This window comes from Balaenoptera ricei, chromosome 12 (assembly GCF_028023285.1).
Source record: "Balaenoptera ricei isolate mBalRic1 chromosome 12, mBalRic1.hap2, whole genome shotgun sequence".
Taxonomy (NCBI): Eukaryota; Metazoa; Chordata; class Mammalia; order Artiodactyla; family Balaenopteridae; genus Balaenoptera; species Balaenoptera ricei.
Genome location: NC_082650.1, coordinates 9,127,359 through 9,147,922, shown reverse-complemented (window position 1 = coordinate 9,147,922; position 20,564 = coordinate 9,127,359). Strand labels below are relative to the sequence as shown.

At 47.3% G+C, this 20,564-nt stretch overlaps 1 protein-coding gene across 3 annotated transcripts in view; it reads left to right on the top strand.

Annotated features, from left to right (window-relative positions):
* TULP4 (TUB like protein 4) overlaps positions 1-15,683 on the top strand; it is a 236,029-nt gene extending 220,346 nt beyond the window's left edge. For all 3 annotated transcript variants that reach the window (XM_059940909.1, XM_059940911.1, XM_059940910.1), the window contains exons 12-15: positions 981-1,074; positions 4,095-4,238; positions 6,713-9,228; positions 10,926-15,683. In XM_059940909.1, coding sequence (XP_059796892.1) covers positions 981-1,074; positions 4,095-4,238; positions 6,713-9,228; positions 10,926-11,042 — 2,871 coding nt within the window. In that variant the 3' untranslated portion in view covers positions 11,043-15,683. The remainder of the gene's footprint in view (positions 1-980; positions 1,075-4,094; positions 4,239-6,712; positions 9,229-10,925) is intronic.
* Positions 15,684-20,564: the final 4,881 nt, after the last annotated feature.

The following is a 20,564-nucleotide window of genomic DNA, read 5'->3' as shown; positions in this document are numbered from 1 at the left end:
ATCATACAGTATTTGCCTTTCTCTGTCTGCCTTATTTCACTTAGCATATACCCTCTAGGTCTATCCATGTTGTTACAAATGGCAAGATTTCATTCTGTGTTATGGCTGAGTCATATTCCAGTGTGTGTGTGTGTATACCACAGCTTCTTTATCCATTCATCTCTTGATGGGTAATTAGGTTGCTTCCACGTCTTGATTATTTTAAATAATACTGCTGTGAACTTTGGGGTGCACATATCTTTTCAAATTAGTGTTTTGGGAGTTTCATTTTCAGAACAATACCCAGAAGTGGAATTGCTGAATCATATGGTAGTTCTATTTTTAGTTTTTTGAGAAACCTCCATACTGTTTCGCACAGTGGCTGCACCAGTTTGCATTTCTACCAACAGTGTTGGAGGGTTCCCTTTTCTTGAGGAGCTAGATTTTATTCGTCTTTATTATTGCCCTTGCACATGCACACACACACACCCTACACATATGTGTGGTTTGGGCACAGTGATAACTTTAAGTTTTTTGAAATTTAATTGAATGAAAAAACATAATTGGGTGGTCTCAGGACATACTGGTATCAATGCAACTGATATTTCCGGGAGAAATATCAAGGCTAAGAATGGAGTCAGAGCTTGGTACCTTGTGTAATAGATCAATGACCAGGGCAAAAGGAGAGGTGAAGAAAAATGTGCCCACGTCACTTCTGTGACCTTTCTAACCTACCCACACACAGGCACGCTGGGACACCATCCACCCCTCACTCCCAGACCCGAGAATCACAGCCCGCGAGCCACCACTTAAAAACAGGGCCTGGCATGCTGTAGTCGGCGTCTGGTATTGAAAACGGTGGAATGATATAGAGAATGAATATTTCTGTCTGTGCCCACCAGCGACTTTTTAAGCAAAAAGTGTTAGCATTCTTACTTCTTAAGTGATTGATAGAAAATATGGAAAGAGATTGTGATTTTTCTTCTTTTTTCCCCCCACAGCACAACTATCTTGCTCAGGTCACGTCTAATATCTGGGGAACCAAATTTAAGATTGTGGGCTTGGCTGCTTTCCTGCCGACCAACCTCGGTGCAGGTAAGCCCTGCGTGCATCCCACTCGGAACTCAGGCTGCGAAATCAACTTCGACCTCCAGTGGCCTGAAGTGAAACACGAGCTCTTACGACACCAAAAGATTAGCATGTACTTTACCTCCAAAGTTTAACCTCCAAGTTAGCCACCATGATTTTGTAAAAATTAGAATTATTGCTCTAATTGGTTTTTTTTGCCAGTGGTGCTTTCATTTTTTTCTATAAGCCCTGACTGATAAAAAATGACAGAAATAACCAAAAGCTCTGATAGGTTTCTGGTTATTTTGATTTCTGGCCTTTTACCGTGGGCAGATTTTGGTACCAGTGTCTTTAGGTTCTTGAGGCAAAAGAAACTTCTGAAGAAAGTCGAGAAGAGAGCATCGGAGGCTATCAGAACACGTTGGCTGACTTTTAGTACAGTTCTTAGTGGTAAATCTTTATAGATTTCATTTCTAAGTACCAGATAAATATCCTATCTGTTGGAAGCTTGAGACATCGGGGAAAATGGAACCAACGGAGGACAGAGCTGGGCGAGAACCCAGAGTGTGCGTCCTCCTCGGTACCCGACTTGAGTGAGTAGCACTAACGTGTCACTTGTACTCTGGGACAGTGAGGGAGGGAAATGACAGAAGGTCCTTTTCCAAGCGACTTCCTCCTGATGGCACAGCCACCTCGTGGGGTGGCCTGATGATTTGACATGCACACACCTCTCCAGAAGGCCGCCTTGGCCAGCCTATGGCTGGTGGCCCCATCTTGAATGTGCTCTGTGTAACCTACTAAAAATGTTTTGTTTATTTATTTATTTTTTAAATTCTGAATCTGCCTATTAGAGCTGTCTCAAACACAGATCCTTTAAAATAAATAATTCTTGCAAAGCAGACGTTAAAAGTTATGTTGCTGTGTATATATCTTCAGAGGCTTATGTAGCGCTGCAGGTGGATTTTTCATTTTGAAGTTATTCAGCTTAAAGAAGAGGAGGAATAAAGGTAAAATATAAAACTGACTTAGGAAAAAAGAATAGACTATCCCTGTACATAATGCAAAGAAATCTCTTAGGGTATTTTCCACAACCTGGACACCCTCTGAAGACCACAAAAGCCTGTTCTCCAGTAATTCAGCAGTGCGCTGCTGGTGTACACGGGGGTTCTGATACCACTGTGCGAGGGTTGTGACCATCCCCATGTCAGTAAGCTGAGAACTTAGCCATCTGCTGACTATAAACACTGAAAAAAGGAATGCAAGTGAGAATTTACTTACTGGATCTTTTCATTCTGTCTGCCCTTATCTCTTGGACGTGGAGTAGATCCACGAGTGGGTCAACGAGACCTTAAGATGGGAGGGCCCGTAAGTGCCTTTGAGGCCCGTCCTGCTGCAGTCTGAGGAATCTGAGTGCCCAAGAGCAAAGCCTTCTGTATGACTGCGGTGAAATCACCGTCCTAGTCACTGACCTTTTTAAAAAGAGGGTTTTAGCTGGTACCATACGGCAAGCGAAGAGAATTTTCCATTTGATTCTACTAGAGAGAAGAAATTAACTCCTGGATTTTAGAAGGTATATTACATATGGGCACCCTATTAAATACTCTGGTAAGCTTACCCATGTGGATGGAAAGCAAGAAGTCTGTATGGCCTGGCCTGTGGTTATTAAAAGAAAAAAAAGTGAGTGCTGTTGGTTACTTTATATTGGATAATTGGATAATAATTTGTTTCTTTCCATTAGAATGATCTGGCCTGTGAAATTTTCTATTTTTAATTTTTTACATTTCTTAATTTTAAAAATATGGAATAAATTCAAAAGATTTAAAGGAGTATACAGTTAAGCTGTCTCGTCCTCACCCCCAGCCACCTAGTTTTTTTCTCCCCCCCTCTGGAGGCAACTGATGTTATTTCTTAATCCCTCCTGAGATTTTTAATTTTATTTCTCGTTGTCAATCTGAATGACAAAGAATAGCACTTTAATGCATTAATTCTTAAGCTATATGGCCATCCAGAGTTTTTAAGCTGAAATTCATATTCTCTTCTGTGGGCAAGGGAGATGAAAAAGACGTGTAAGGACTGCTGGGTTGGAAAAATCATGTTAGCCCACGCCAGTCCAAGCACCCACCTTACAAAGGTGCTTCAAAAAAGAAAGTCTGCTGCGCCCTGGGGCTGGTGGCCAGTCAGCCACCAGGCTGTTGGAGGTGACAACTGTGGAGATAGGGCTTGGCTTATCTTAACACAAAACTTAAAATAGTAATAATTAAAGAAACTCTACATATGTCACAGGAAAGAGTGTAAACAGAAAGTTGACGGGGCAGTTTCATCCTGATTCTAATCTACCGTGAAACTTAAATTCAGATTCATTATTTTTTTCAGCTTATTTTGTCTCTAAATATTTTAGTTGCAATCTAGGCCTTCTCTTAAATGTCCCCATTAATCAAAGTAAACCTTAGTATTTAAAGAAAGCATGTGGCAGTTCCCGGTAAGTGTCTATCCTGATCATGAAATTGAAATAGAAAGTCAGTAAGATAAGAATTCAGTCCTGAATAAAAGCAGCATTTTATTCCTACCTGAGTCACGTCACCCCTTCTGTCACAGTTGCTTTCAAACAGCTCCTTGATTGCCCGAGATTCCCCTGAGCTCGGCACTCTGGTTATCACAACTATTTTCACTAAATTATCCTTCTGATTGCAAATGAGATTTAAAAAAAATATATTTATCATACCCAGTTCATTCCAAAAAAGAGTGTAAGTTTTTTAACATTTGAAATGTGTGGTTCTGTAGACAAACTACTGGCAGAGTGGCCGGGCTAGACCGAGAATTTGTTGTCACTGAATCTGCACTGTGTCCGGGGTGGCGGGTCGAGCGCCAGGGAGAGGTGCAGAGCTGCCCTCAGGCTCTCAGCCCGCCCGCACAGATCTGTCTTCTGAGGGACAGACAGGGACACCGCAGCCCCATTTCTCTTCCCGTGAGGGACTCTGCTGGCACCCTGGCTGTCCTCTGCCGTGTCTCTGTGTTGACCGTGCTTTCCTCCTCCTCCTCCCCACCAGTAATCTATAAAACCAGCCTCCTGCATCTCCAGCCGCGGCAGATGACCATCTATCTCCCGGAGGTTCGGAAGATTTCCATGGACTTTGTTAATTTACCTGTCTTCAACCCAAATGTTTTCAGTGAAGATGAAGATGATTTACCAGGTGTGTTCACGCATGTCAGCTGTTTGTCACGAGCCCACACCCTCTCTCAGTGGGTCGTGTTGGGGGACAGAGTGGTGGTAGTTGAGGATTACAGCACGTCAGGCTGCGCCTGCCGCCTCAGCAAGGTTGGAAGGCATGTGAGGTGTCACGGCAGAAAGGTCACATACTGTCACTAGTCTGGGGAGGAGGGGAGCTGCCAGAGCAAGGACGACTGAGGTGGCTGTGAGCACTTCTAGCCCCTCGTTTTACCCTCACGGTAATCCTCCTCGTCACGTGCCTGGATAAAGAGAAGTTAACGGGACCCATCAGGACTCAGAAATCAGAACCGAAACCCTGTGTCACGGACCCTAGGCCAGCCCTCGTCCTCTCAGTCCCTGCTTCGAGAATGACATCACGCAGATGGCTCTATGCCCGTGAAGCCCGGTTTCTCAAACCTGCCCCGTCTCCCGGGCAGAAAACCTGTGCGTTTCAACATCTCTCTCTCAAGTGCAGTGCAGGTCTCCATGCATAGAATAGAAGCCTGGTGTGAGTTAAAAGTAAAATCTGGTACAAGGTTTTAAAATCCCAGTTTACAGATTTTGAAATATCTATAGCATCTTAGGTTAATTTAAGTGCTTTCTAGTCAGGGGGTCCTGTTTTGATGAACAGATTAGAATGAATTCTAATTAGTCTCCCAATTATTGTCTGTGACTCTTCTCAAAAAAAGTCCACCTGCAACAATTTTATAAACACAGAGATTCCTCTACTTACAACCAGGCAAGGTTCTGAAAGTCTCTGTTTTCTGAGCCAGAGGAACCCTGCGTGGGCCACTGACTTCTCCTGTACCTGGTCATTCTCAAAGAGAGGGGCTCTAGTCTCGCCACGGGACGGGCTGGACACTGATCCCAACTCAGGCTCTGAACGTGAGGGAGTCGTCGGCCTTCTCTCAGCGCAGGTTTTTACCTGTAAAATGACTGCTTTCTGACAGTAGCTGCCTGTGGTCCTCTGACGGTTTACCTCTCCTGACGGGTGGAGCAGATGTTCTGGACTCACGCAGTCCGGATGGGCGAGGTCTGGCACCCGTGTTAGCCTGCGGTTTGGTGAGGCTGCACGTCCTTGAGCGTGTAGCCTGTGCCCTGCTAGTTCACAGCCTTGGATCTGGGAGTATCTTTTACACTTTCTCCTTATCGCCCTCCGTTTCCCCAGAACGTGACTGGTAGAGCTCTCTCTAGTGCTCAGCTGTTGTTGTAATCGTCTGTGGTTCCCTGTGGAGGAGGGAACGTTTGGTCTCAGAGCTTAAACTCAGTGCTTCGTGACGCGACAGAGACTCTCGTCTCGTTCAGCGGGGAAGACACCTGCCGTCAGTATTCCGTACCGAGGAGAGAACATCTGGAAGAGGAAGCTGAACAGGAATAGTAGAAAGCTTGGGACAGGGCCCAGATGCGTGCAGCCAGGAGATAGTTACCTCTCACGAGAGGACCCCCGGGAAGGGGAGAGTCTGTTACAGGCGCTGAGGGCGGGCTTAGCTTTTCATGAACCAGCTGGTTTCATTCTGAAGTTCTGGTGAAAGGTCAGCCAGCCTCTGCAATTAGCCTGTTAAATTCTATTTCCTGCTCGGATACTGGTTGCCACACAGTACTTAAGAGGCCCACACGAGCCAGCTTGCCGTGCTCGGTGAGCACGTGACACAGGGCAGTTCAGACAGTGGCTCTTGAGCACGTGCACGTGGTCTGCAGATCCTCACTCAAGTGCACGCTTTATTAAATCTCCACTGTGTACAAATAGGATATATTTACAGGGTTTGTTCAATGGGGCTCACCTTATATACCATTTGAAATGCTAAAAAGCAGCTAAATTAGGAAATGACCCTTCCCCTCATATGCAGATTTGCTAGAGGAGTCTTTTCATTGGTTTCTCTACTGCATTTCACATGGTTCTATTTACAGAAACTTAATTGCTGTACAGATCTCAGACACACACCTGCTGCATGACACTTCCCACACTAACCAGTCCGTAACCCTGGATGAATCCATTCAAAAGAAGCCTAGGCACTGAGTCCTCAGTGGAGTTTCATACTGTACCAGGGCCCTCTTCTTGCGCAAAGGAGTGGGCCATTTTATGAATATCACAAGTTACAAGCATCTTTTAAACACTTAATCGTTTGCCATGGTGCCATTCAGGTACATGGTACCAAATTCAGAAGGTTTAGAGGTATTTATTGAAAAGCTCTGGCAGTGCCCTTAGCTTATGGACGACTGCAGGCCGCCCTGAAGAACCCATCGGGATTGCCTGTGTGTCCTTCTAGAAACACTTAGGGAAGTGTTGTGTAACTTGTGTGAACTGTCCAGCTTTCCCTAAGCAAACACACCTTCCTCTGTAGCGACTGCATTCTGTATGCAGAAGGACTGGATGAGTCGAGATGTGTTGCTTATTCTGACCCAGTTTCATGGCAGTGTTTAGTTTGTAAGCAGTTCATCTTTCTGATTTCCTTTCAGTGACAGGAGCATCTGGTGTGCCCGAGAACAACCCACCTTGCACCGTGAACATCCCCATCGCCCCCATCCACAGCTCGGCTCAAGCGATGTCCCCCACGCAGAGCATCGGGCTGGTGCAGTCCCTGCTGGCCAACCAGAATGTGCAGCTGGACGTCCTGACCAATCAGACCACAGCCGTGGGCGCAGCCGAGCACGCAAGCGACAGCGCCGCCCAGTACCCCGTGGCCAGCCGCTACTCCAGCCCTGGCCAGGTGATCTTCGGGGGCGTGGAGATGAGCCGCGTCATCCCCAACCCCCCTCAGCTGTCCCTGCCGCCGCCAGCACAGGGGGGCATCCAGCTGTCCGTGCTGGACCACGGGGACCGAGACCACGAGCACCTGCAGAAGCCAGCCAAGGCCCTGCGGCCGGTGTCACAGTTGGCCACCGAGGGGGACGCGGTGGTGTTCAGCGCCCCCCAGGAGGTCCAGGTCGCCAAGATGAACCCCCCACCCCCCTACCCGGGAACCATCCCCGCGGCCCCCACCACCGCGGCGCCGCCGCCCCCGCCGCCGCCCCCGCTGCCCCCGCTGGACACGTGCCTGAAGAAGGGCGACTTCTCGCCCTACCCCACGGTGGCACACTACCAGCCGCCCCTGGGCTACGAGAGGATCACCACCTTCGACAGCAGCGGCAACGTGGAGGAGGTGTGCCGGCCCCGGACGCGCATGCTCTGCTCCCAGAACACCTACGCGCTCCCGGGCCCCGGCAGCTCGGCCACGCTGAGGCTCACCGCCACCGAGAAGAAGGTCCCGCAGCCCTGCACCAGCGCCACCCTGAACCGCCTGACGGTCCCGCGCTACTCCATCCCCCCGGGGGACCCGCCCCCCTACCCCGACCTCGCCGGCCCGCTGGGCCCTCCCGGCCCCGGCCGCGGCGCGGGCCAGAGACCCGACGGCGGCCTCATCCACGCCACGCTGCGCAGGAACAACCGCGAGGCGGCGCTCAAGGCGGCGCCGCTGGCAGAGCCCCCGCGGCCGCCGCCGCACCCGCCCAGGCCCAAGGGCGCGGCACAGTTCCCGGCGCGGCCCCCGCCCGCCCTGTACACCTGCAGCCAGTGCAGCGGCGCGGGCGCGGTGGGGAGGCCGGAGCCGGGCGCGGGGGCGCAGCCGGGCGCCGGCCTGGCGCACGCGGCCAGCACCTCCCCGCTGACCTCCCAGTCGTCCTACAGCCTCCTGAGCGCGGGCGACGGCGCCCGCGAGCGCGCCGACTACGTCAACTCGGCCTTCACCGAGGACGAGGCGCTGGCCCAGCACTGTCAGGCCGAGAAGCCGCTGCGGCACCCCGCGCTGAGCGAAGCCGCCGTGCCCGTGAAGCGGCCGCCCCCCTACCAGTGGGAGCCCGTGCTGGGGGAGGATGTTTGGGTTCCTCAGGAAAGGACGGCGCAGACCGCGGTGCCCAACCCCCTGAAGCTGCCCCCTCTGATGGTAGGTCAGAGCCAGCACCTGGATGTGTCCCGAGTGCCCTTCGTCTCCCCCAAGCCTCCCGCCAGCCCTACTGCCACTTTCCAGACAGGCTATGGCATGGGAGTGCCCTATCCGGGAGGCTATAACACCTCCCCTTTGGCGGGGGTGCAGGCTCCCTGCTCCCCGAAAGACGCTCTGGCCCCAGCACAGTTTGCACAACAGGAGTCCGCGGTGGTTCTCCAAACGGCCTACCTGCCCGGCCTCTCCTACTGCACCCTGCCCCCCATGTATCCGGGAAGCAGCGCCTGCTCGAGTTTACAGCTGCCACCCATCGCCTTGCACCCCTGGAATTCCTACAGCGCGTGCCCGCCCGTGCAGAATCCCCAGGGCGCTCTGCCCCCGAAGGCGCACTTGGTGGTGGAGAAGCCCCTCGTGTCCCCGCCGCCCACGGACCTCCAAAGCCACCTGGGTACAGAGGTGATGGTAGAGACCGCAGACAACTTCCAGGAAGTGCTCTCCCTGACAGAGAGCCCAGTCCCCCAGCGGACGGAGAAGTTCGGAAAGAAGAACCGGAAGCGGCTGGACAGCCGGGCCGAGGAGGGGAATGTTCAGGCCATCACTGAGGGCAAAGTGAAGAAGGAGGCTCGGACTTTGAGTGATTTTAATTCCCTGATCTCCAGCCCCCGCCTGGGGAGAGAGAAGAAGAAAGTGAAGAGTCAGAAAGACCAGCTGAAGTCGAAGAAGTTGAATAAGACAAATGAGTTCCAGGACAGTTCGGAGAGCGAGCCGGAGCTGTTCATCAGCGGGGACGAGCTGATGAACCAGAGCCAGGGCAGCAAGAAGGGCTGGAAGAGCAAGAGGAGCCTGAGGGCGGCCAGCGAGCTGGAGGAGTTCAAGTGCAGGAAAGCCAGCGAGAAAGAGGACGGGCGGCTGGGCAGCCAGGGCTTCGTGTACGTCATGGCCAACAAGCAGCCTCTCTGGAACGAGGCCACCCAGGTGTACCAGCTGGACTTCGGGGGGCGGGTGACCCAGGAGTCGGCGAAGAACTTCCAGATCGAGCTGGAGGGGCGGCAGGTAAGAAGCCATGTGCTGGGGTGTGGCCAGAATGCCACTTTCTGGGCCTGCCAGGTCTCTGAACTTTGGCCTTTGGGAGCATTTTTCAGAAGGCCAGATGGGAAATGTGGGAAACGGCTGATGACTCTTAGCTGGGGCCCGTCGGGCTTGTAATTTTCAGTGTGCCTGTTGCTATCTTTTCTTTATTTCTCCCCAAAGTAATGCATGTCCTGATTTTTTGAAGTCAGATGGTTCTGTGAGACCCATGAGGAAAATAGCAGGCACCTACCCACTGCCCACACCTGCTCTCCAGAGGCCAGCTCTTACAACTCTGTGTGCTTCTTCTGGTGTTTGCCACCGTACTTGTGAAGAACACATTCCTACTTCTATCTCTTGATTTTTCAGTTTGGAGCATCGTGTACTGACTTCTTCCTGAGCACCATGAGGGTTCATTTTCTTCACCCCAGCGCCCCCCAACATGTGAACTTTCCCTTCCCCCTTTTCACACGCAAATCAGTAGTCATTGGTCCCCTCGTTGTGCCACTGAATATGGTTCATTTCTGAGCCGTGTATTATGGTTTAATTACAGTTCCTTTTTTATCGTGTAGGCTTTTTACCCTAGACGTAATAATTACCCAGTTTTCATTTGCTTGTTTTTCTGCGTTTCTGTTATTAAGTCCTTCCCCAGTTCTCTGGCAGAGCATACGTGTCCTCTTGGTGCACTTGAGCACTTTGTGTAGTTTGTCAGTTCTTCCTGCTCCAACCTGGAATTGTTGCTGTGGTCCCACTGCAGAGCTGTCGTTCTGGGACTACCCTTCTCCGCCATCCCGGGAATTCCCGTCACTGCTCATATTTAAATCTCATCGTCATTAATTCGCTCAAGAAATGATTATTGAGCACCTGCTACATGCCTGGCAATCCTCTTGGCCAGGAGTTGGGAAATTATGGCCTACAGGCCCATCCAGCCTGCAGCCTCGTTTTATAAATAAAGTTTTATTGGAACACAGCCTCGCCCATTATTTCAGTACTGTCTGTGCTGCTTTTGCCCTGCAACAGAGGTTCACTAGCTGTGGCAAAGTCTGTGTGACCTACAAAGTCTAAAATGTTTATCATCAGCCCTTTACAGAGAGTTTGGGAACCCCAATTCTGAGTGCTGAAATGTAGAGCACTGAGGAAAACAGAGGAAGATCTCTGTCCTCATGGAGTTTACAAAAATGGAAGAAAGACCATAAACAATTAAATATGTGTAACATCATATAATAACATGATACAGTGTGGTCACAGTAAGCACTGGGGTGACAGGAAAGCAGGTGCAGGAGGTGGAGTGCAAGGGGGACCACGTGTGCTCTGCTTGGTCCCTCTGTGAGCAGTGTGACATCTGACAAATCACAGGTGATGGTTCTCTTAAGCCTCTTTTAGCCTGTAGATTTTTTTCTCTATTTTTTCTTTCTCCTTTCTGTTCCCTTGGTGGAGAAACCACTTCCTTTGACCCGAGGAGCTTTCCACGCTCTGAATTTTGCTTGTGGCCTCCCCACTGCACGATTTAACATGTTCCTCCATCTGTTGATTTCCGACAAACTCATAGTTAGATTGAGAAGCTTTTCAGAGCCGCTTTTGTTGGTAGAAATCTCTCACAGGCCGCGCTGTCTGCTTCTATCAGGAGCCACAAGGAGGTTTTCCTTTAACGTCTTTGCTTCACCGCCCCACCCTCACCCCAGGTGATGCAGTTTGGAAGGATTGACGGCAACGCATACATCCTGGACTTCCAGTACCCCTTCTCCGCTGTGCAGGCCTTTGCAGTCGCCCTGGCCAACGTGACCCAGCGCCTCAAATGAAGAGACTGGTGTGGGGAGGAGAAAGCGGTCTGATCGCAGACGCTGGAGGAGCCTGCACGGCCTGGTGCCCGGGGGACCAGAAGACAAGGGCAAAACTGGAAACGTCTGTCAGGCCCAGGGGAGGGCACTGACCTTTCGTTGTTGTTTGTTTGGGTTTTTATTATCCTTTATTGTCTTTTTTTCTTCTCTTATTTTTTTAAACAAAAGTAAAATACAGGAGAGCAGTGTTTGCAAGCAAAGGGTGCAAGGCACCTACCTGGTGGTGTTTAGGAGGCGTGTTCGCTGTGGGAATGTCCTACTGGGTTTGCTTATGTCGGCGACGGGACAAGGGGCCCTTCAGAAGGAAGGTTAGACTGCCTTCTCGCCGGCTGTTCTTCTACACTAGGAGTGTGCACTGTTTTCATTCTCCACAACATCTAGCTTTTATTATTCCTCCAACATCACTACTAATGTAAATATAAAAAACTTTTTAAGAAAAACACAACCAAAAAATCCTGAAGGTGCAGGTTCTCTTAGGGGGGGACAACATTTAATTCACACATATTATGTTATTCCCCCAGAGGTGACTTGATTAATGAGGGGTATTTTGGCAAATGCACTGTGTTTGACTAATAAAAGTAGGCTTTTTACGGGGGTGCTATTACCAGGTATAAATACGGTTTGCTCATGAGCTCGTAGGGAAAGGATGACGGGCGAGGAAGGATCTCCTGCAGGTGTTCACGCGGGTGGCTCACTTCGTGTGACCTGAAGCAGTACAAGGGCCACGCTCCTCTTCAGAGGGGGTTTACACTGAAGCCTCCACTAGTTTCCTAATATGTCAGAATTCCGTTGGTTCAGTGATCATTCAGTCTGATTGACTTCAGGAGAAAGATCCCCGAGTAGTGTGGTGTGGGGCAGCAATTTTCTGGGCTGCGATGGTGGCTCGTTAGAGACCTGCTGCTGAGAAGTGGGCTTCACTCCCTCTCCCCTCTCGTTGAACCTGGGAACCGTGCCAGAGACGGTGTCTTCCCCATTAGGTAGCACTGTTCTATACTTGCTCTTTCTAAAAATGCTGACAACACTGATTTGAAAGCACTCCTTTCCTCTTTTGGGCTGTATTAAAATTCAGTTGGCTAGAGATGTTTTCCAACAGATTAGAAATGTAGCAAAAGAAATGTTAGGCATTTGCCAGGGTATGAAAAGATAAGAGTTATAATCAACTCTTTGGACAAGAGCCCCACAAGCTTTTCTAGAAAAAAAAAAAAAAAAGTTTATTAACTGTACAGACTGTTTACTGAGGAGATAAACCACTGGGAGAACGTGGTTAAAGTTACAGTACTTAATGTAGTTGGTTGACTGTTCTTTGTTAATTTCAACAACAACAACAACAAATCCAGAGATTATCTTTTCCCACCTCCCCCTCCTCGGGGGGCAATATTCAGCCCTGATAACAAGACCCAGTTCATAGTTTTCAGTTACTGATATCTGTGATGTTGTTTAGGGCAGGAACACAAGAACTGTCTACCAGTTTAGAGTCCTAAATTTGGATTTTGTTTGAAAACAAACAGGTGGAAGATACTGCAGAAACGTATTTTCCAAAAAAAAAAAAAATTTGTTTTTAATCTTCTGTTTTAGTTTAAAAATTAGAAAAGAAACAGGCCCAATGCAAGATGGCATCACTTACCATTTTCTTCAGACCCAGAAGAAACACAGGTGAGGTTTCAAATATGGTGAAGGACATCTCCCAGCTAATACCAGAGCTTCCCATTTTATATTTTAAAATATTGAACCGGATGCTTTGGTGGGTAAATTTTTCCAGAAAAAACTTAGCAATGTATTCAGAATTATATAGTTCTTTTATATGAGTTTCTGTAGCTTAACATGATGTTTCAATGCTTATTATCAGCTGTGCAATAATGGTTATAGCCTATTTCTAAATAATTTAAATGCAGTTCCCCTGTTTTATTGTCCAAAAGTTAATTATTTATCTTGCTTTCATAGTGTTCGTAGGAATTATTTTGTTACTATGTTCTGGTGAGTTATGCCCACTTTATTATTTATTTAGAAAAATAGTATGTTTGTAACGACTTATTTGGTGGCAGTATATTTTGCTGCAAGAAATAAAAAGGACGTGATAGAAGGTTTTTTTTACTGGACAATTTGTAACTTTTCCTAATTGGGAAAAATTGCTATTAATCCTTTAAAAGCAATTCTTTTTTTTTTTCATTTTGTGGTATCAGTTATATAAAAGGAGAAGATTTCTTTGAGATAACGTATCCTAAAATATTATTTCCCCTTCTGTTGAAAACTTTATTTTTAATGAAAATAAAAGGTGAAATGAAATGAGATTTAAGAGAATGAGAGCAGCACAAAAAAGGAATTGTAGTAAGTTTCAGTTCTTCAAGTTCTGACTGGTTTTTGAGATGTAAAGACCACATTTTAGAACTTTTCTTAATAAGAGCAAAATACAGAGGGAAATCCTTGGAATGAAGACTACAGATGTGTGTGTGAAGAGAAAGTGAGTATGTGTCACAAATAATTAACTTACTAAATTCTTAGCTCACTCCCCAAAGGACCTTTTCCCCACCTGGGGACAAAGGCCTCCGTCTCGGATCCGCCTCTGGATGAGCGGCGGTCGCTCAGCTCTGCGGCCCCGGCCGTAGTCCCCAGTGCAGTCAGACAGACAGGCGTCTGCAGCCGTGGCGACGCGTGGCGTTTCACTTAATGGTGACGTTTTCACTTACTTTTGAAAATTGCTTCCATTCGGTCAGTCTCAATTTATTAAATGTTACCAAAGTCAGTACTTTAAGCAACAGAATTCTACATATTTAGTGTTCGTTAATAGCAACTCATGAATATTAAGATACCTCAGTGAATCTCTAAAAACATTAGCCCAGTAAATAGCCAACCACATACAGAATCCACGCCTTTTTGAGGGGAGCGGTATGTTAACAAACATGAGAACCAGTTTTAAATTTGGTTTTACCTCATCCAACCAAAGGCACAGCTTTGAGTATAGCATACCCATTGAATGTATGCATATCCTAAGAAAGACCGGTACCAAGAAAGCAGGAAAATGTCAGAGCTCTCATGGCGGGATAGGTCAGAGGGTTTGCGGTGTTTTCATCCACGGCTGTTGCTTCCTCATCGAGTGCCCCACGAGGGCACGCGAAGACGTGTAATCATAGACGAAAGTCTGGAGACCCCGGGATCAAGCCGGCTCTGCCACAAAGCTGGAGGGTGACCGTGGGCCTCCATTTGTCTGTCTGTAAAAGAAAGGACGGCCTGGACAATTTTCTAAACTCCTGTCGACCAGCTCGAATGGCTTGAGGGCCCGAAATGTAACAGTTTCATCAATTCCATTTTACAGACTTGGAAGGAAGGTTTCAAAACATTGCCCATTGTAGAGAAAAAAAATTTTTTTTCCTGTATTAATGAGCTACCTACTGAATGTAAACCAGTGGCATTTAAAATAATATCTTTGGAAGGTTCACCTCTAGAAACGAATGCATTTGGAATCATGTTTGTTCTCGTAAAATTATACAAAAGCACCGATTCCAGGTAAGACAGAGACGCCTCTCCAGGAGTGTGCCCTGCTTGGTGGACACCCCAGAGAACAGCCCTAAAGTAAGTCACCACTTTGCCCTGAAGAGTGAGTTGAGAAAAGAACAAAGGAGTATATGCGTGGGCGGCTTGAGTTCTTGAATGTGCTGTGCAGTGTTGCACGAGCTTTGTGTTCAGAAGGTTTTTTCGAGAAGGAACCCGTTGTGTCCCCATGTGGGCCATCTATCGTTTGGCCAAGTCAGTGGTTGTGAGCAAAGTTAGCGGAAACAAAATGTGTCCAAATGTTGTTTGAGTTCCTGGAATTTTGTCACAGCACACAACTCAAAACTCTTCACCTTTTGTGTATTTCCTTGTCTCTGGCTGATGGAGCTCTGAAGGGTTGTGGTTTTCATTTCTTTGGCTTTGTGCAATTTTCTTGTAACTTTACTTGTACCTCTATTTTCTGTTTATATGTTCTTTTAAAGGGAGGGGGAGGGTTGTAAGATCTCGTTGTTTATAGTAGATAAAATTTTTTTCGTGTTGTAGAAAAGCATGGGTTATGCGTTTGACTGAAAAAGGCACTGTATTATTTACCAAAGGGGTATTGTTTTTGCATTTGTTTATAAATGCATTATTTTGGTACTCTAAATTTGGATATAATTTCTGAGTTTATTACTACTGGCATTTTCGTCTTCCTTTCTTTCCCCCACCCCCCAACTGTAAGTGTGTGATGCAGGTGCACAGGTCCCAGACCAAACCAGACCACCAGCATGTTCTTGTCCCCGCCTTGGGAGTGGCGCGCTGCCGTGTGTGCCTGATCCCTCTCACGTTGGTTTGTTTGTTTTTTAACTCAGCATCCTGCTTTGTTGTACTTTCCAAGCAAGATCTGTTGAGATTTCTGATTTGCATTCTAATGAGCTCACCCTTATTTCCTCTCTTCTTATGTATGTTGTGTATTAGATTGTGCAGGAGGTATTCTAGAAGGCATTAATGGTTTGCATTCAGAATGGCGTGGTTTGTCCAAAGTATTTTCTGTCTTTATTACTGAGATGGATTAATCTCCTTATTTTTTCCTGATGATTTGAAGTTGTAAGAATTGTCAGCTATTGCTTAATAAAATTTTACAGATCAAAAAAAAATCAGTTACTTGTGTGCAGAATTCAGATGCAGTCTTGAGTCCTTTGAGAAGAAATCACCGCTCTCCATTGGCATGACCCACCCTCTAGCTGCTTCTCCGATCCCTGGGTTACTGCCAGGGGTTGCTTTGACACCTGAGATCTTTATCATCATTGCTCTTGCTGAGAGGTCAGAGGTTGTGCTGTTTTCCTGGTGAGTTGGTTTGAGTTTGTGTTTGTTTTTGTTTTATTTTTCCTTGCTTTTTCAAAGAGGACCCATCTGTGTCTCTATTTCTGCTAAGATCATCTATACCATTTTTTTAGATTCCACATATATGCGTTAATATACGGTATTTGTTTTTCTCTTTCTGACTTACTTCACTCTGTATGACAGTCTCTAGGTCCAGCCACGTCTCTCCAAATGACCCAATTTCGTTCCTTTTTATGGCTGAATGATATTCCATTATATATATGTACCACATCTTTTTTTCTTTCTTTCTTTGTTCCCTGCCTGTTGCATCTCCCTCCCTCCCTCCCTCCCTATCCCACCCCTCTAGGTGGTCACAAAGCACCCAGCTGATCTCCCTGTGTGTACCACATCTTCTTTATCCATTCATCTGGCGATGGACATTTAGGTTGCTTCCATGTCCTGGCTATTGTAAATAGTGCTGCAGCGAACACTGTCATGGTAGAAACATTAAACTTTGGTCCATATCATTCAGTGTATTCGGATTACGTAAATGTTCATGATCCATCCAAAAAAAAAGAGGATCCGATTCACGGTGCTTCTGTCATAGCACCTACAAGATCTGAGGTGCTAGATACATTGACACCTCCTTTTTTAATTTGTAGCAAACATAATAAAACCGGGTTTTGAGCAATTCCACTACAAGTGCTAATAAACTGTTAATTGTTGTTGTTACTAATGAGTCTTAGCGCACCTCCTTGCTCCGCCCTAGAATTCCCTCTGACCGTGGGAAGGAGGCAGGGACTGGGGGTCATAGGAGGCGCATCTGTAAACACCGTAGTTCCCATGTGCATTTACAGAACCACCCATTTGTTTTTTTCAGAGATAAAAAATAGACATGTAGTCACTCAGGCTTTGGGAGAAAGAGAACCAAAAACTACTGTCATCTCTAACAAATTCTAATCATTAATTAAGTTTTAATATAATCATAGGACTATAAATCTGTGCTTTAAATAGTAATAACCATACGAAGCTAACCCGAATTTTGTATGAGAATCAAAATATATCTCGTTTTATTGTGGACGTCTGTGAACTTCAAGTTAATATTCCTTGTATCTTCATCACTTAAATCAGGATCAGGAACAAGCCCCCTCCTCCCCTCCCCCCAAAATCAAGGGACCAAGACCCTAACAGCCAGGCTGTGTTGGTTGATGCTAAGGACCATGTATAGGAGTGGGGTTACCTTCTCCACCAGCCCAGACCCAAGGTCAGCTTTGGGGCCGTTCAGTGTGAGTTGGTGTCTCCAGAAGTGACTTATTTTTTAAGTAAGAAAACTTGGCAAATCCCTTTCCTTCTACAGACTTATTTTGAAAAGGATGTATTCTATTTTTATTCTGATGTTCAGTATTCTTTTCCTGGTAGTGTTAAGAGAAGAGGGAATCAATTTAGCTCTCACACCCTGGTCCCCAAAACTCATTGTAGAAGAGAAATGACTGCCTCGTGGAGATTGCATTGCAGTTTTTCAAGAATGCACAGGTAAATCTCCAAACTCCACTATAAAATGGTTACCTTTTGCCTTCCTTTCCTTTCCTTTCAGAAGAAAATTGAAGCATTGAGAGGTTGAAATGATTCCTGGATTCCATAGACAAAAAAATGATCCTGAAATAGAATTGAAGATTTCTAGGTCACATTAATGAATAGGCCTAGTTTATTCCCAGCTTCTCACTCTGGTGTTTCGTAATGATTTGCCTGTAATGAGCTCTGAGCCACTTACACTTAGTCATCTCCCTTGAAAAGAGGCAATGTAGGTGGGCCACCCTCGCCCATCAGCAGGTGAGCTCTCCCTGTCGACAGCTCGTTCCTGAGTTGTCAGAAGGTAGAACAGTTAACTCACCCAGGCATCCCAAAGGAGCAGGTCTGTGTGGATTTGTTTCTTTGCGTATCTTAGAAAGAGTTGCTCAATCCACTAAAGAAGGTGAAACCATCCACGTGAAGAATGGGCTCATTTCTTAAATCTGCTTGAAGTTCCTGTTAGAACGATAGCTTCAGATGATAACAGGTACATCAGCACAGAAGCAGGACCCCGGCAGGAAACTGAGTCAGGTGTGAAAATAGTTATACCTCATCCCTTCTGCCTTCCCTTTTCTTAGTTTCCTGCTTTCCACATCGCTTCCCTCTATAAGGAGTGCGTTCTCTGTGCTGTAGGTGACCTTAAAGCCACTCTCTTGAAGCTTCCCTTGCACAGGGATGGGAGCTTTCAGTGCAGTTTCAAGCCTTGTTCCTTGAAACCTTGCTGTTGAGGCAAAGTAAAAGCTCTGTGGGAAATTATAAAACTATAGCAGAGAACTTAATTGAGTTTATCTTAAGGACAAATAAGCCTGAGGAATTTCTTAAACCTCAGTCACCTTCAGGACAGCGTGCACACAATTTGCATACCATTTTTATCTTTGCTATGTGAAATATCTGTGCCTTTGGTTGATTAATCCGAAATTCCGGTAGCCCATGTGCTATTTAGCTCTTGCTCTGTTCCAGGCACTTTCTAAGTCCCATGATTATGCAGCATTTTCACTGCATGTGCTCCTTCCCTCCTCTGCCCCCCCCCCACCAAAAAAATGGGAGCTTGGATATTAAAGGCTGGCCACATAGCAGTATCTCAAGCTACTGATCAAGTTGCCTTCTCTTAGTCAAGCCGGTTACCTTAGTCATTTACCCCATCTTCAGCCGTCAGGGTGCAGAGAGAACCTCATGAGTTCTCTTCCCCTCTTCTTCAAAGTAGGAAGAAGTGGCCAGTCCTGACACCATTCCCCGTTGTGTGTGCGGGGAACCAGGGGTCGCTGCGCGTTTTTTTAGTTGGGCCTCCAGCTTGTTCAGACGGTCTTGTGGTTTCTCCTTTCACGTGGATTAATTCGGTGTTGCCTGCCTCCCTCCCTAGGTGTCATCTTGAGGGCCCGCCATGAACTGCCTGTCACAGTGTTGCATCGACCCAGTAGTGGTGCAGTCCCTGTTGCAAGAGGAGAAATCCTTGCATCCTTGAACCCCGTTCTTTTCACGTCTGGTATCATGGAAACCTGGGCTTTACCAGTGTTACTTTTTCTTTCTCTCCTGGTAAGGTGAGTGACCCAGACACCACAGCGCTTGAGACACAAACGTGTGATGGATTCCCGCTGTAAGGAGCGGGATTGTCCTCGAGTGACTCATTTCTCTCTGTGCTGGAGCCCCACGGGGTCCTGTGAGTCCCGGTCACACATTCCTCAAGAGCCTGCACTCACTACAGGAGGCTCTTAAGTCCCAGGGTTATGGTTTCTTGCCAGTACTGAAGCTTGACTCCTTTGTTTTAAATCATAAGAGAAAACATTTCTCTGACAGGAAGAGATTGTCTCCGCTCATTGCGTTAGAATAACCAGCCCCAGCCGAGGCTTGGTGTCCAGCAGTGTGGGAGAAGGTCCCGTCAACGCCAAAGGGTTCTTTTGTTGACGCGGATCCCAAGCCAGTGGGGGAGGCTAGTTGCTCTAAAAACTGCAGAACGTTGGATTTACTGAACCCTCAGGATTTCTGCCCCAACTTAGCCACGTGGAGTTGACCTTCTTTCCGCTAGCCCTTCTGTTTCCTTCTGTTCCCACGAGCTCCACCCCAGTGGGTCTCACCCTTGTTTTCAGGGCTCCCCTCCCATGGGATGAGTTCATAAGCATCCTCTTTTCCAACACCCATACCTCCTGGCAGGTGCTGAACTCCTGGGAGGCTGAGAGAGTGAGTGCGACAGACTTTGAGGGGATCAGCCAGGTTTCTCCGCCAAAGTCCCCAGGAAGCCCTGAGACTAGATCACACCCACCTCTTGAGAACGTCACAGTCCCCAAACCTGCTCGGTTCCTGGCGTGTAACTCACTGGGTGGATTCTGCCCGCCAGCAGCTAGAAGCAGTGACGGTGACACTCCTCCTTCTGATGGGGTCCCTGCAGCGACCTGCCCTCCAGGGGGATTGCAGCACGGGGCACGCCAGCCTGTCTCTTAATGTTGTGTTTTCATGATGTTGGTCTCTCAAGTTTGTGCTTGAAAAATGTGATCTGTGTGGAAAGAAGAACTGGTAAACCTGTATTTGAAAGCATAATAATTTTTTAAAACTAGCCAGATACAAGTGCATCTGTACCAAGAGACTTTTATTTGGAGCCTGGTACTTTTTTTTTATCCTCAGTACACTATAGAGACTCAGCTAACTTTAAGTAGCTAAAGGTCTTCTGTCTAACTGGTACAACACAAGGCTGTCTGGCTGTATATTAGTATCCAAAACCAAAGCAAAGGTAAAAATGACACCAACAACGCAACCCCATAAAAACAGCAAGTTTTGCAAACCACAGTGGGAAAGTATGCCCTTGTGGCATCATAAATCCCTCTTCACAAGCCCTTTGTGGGAGGGTTTGGTCCCAGTTTAGAGATGGGGAAATCAGGCAGAAATTCCTAAGTGACTTTGCTCCAAGCCAGGCAGTGTTGAGAGAAAGCCAGGAGCAAATCTCAGAGCAGCCAAATCACCGCTCCTCTTTGAAAAGGGCTCCTGTGAAGCTTCGTAAATGACAGAGAACCACAGCACTGACACCTCCCCCGCTCCAAGCCCCGGCGAGTGGAAAGCCGCCCTCCCCGGGGAAGTGGTGCACAGACCCAGAGCCCAGGGCGAGGCTGAGAGCTGTCCTCCACACTTGCCCTTCAC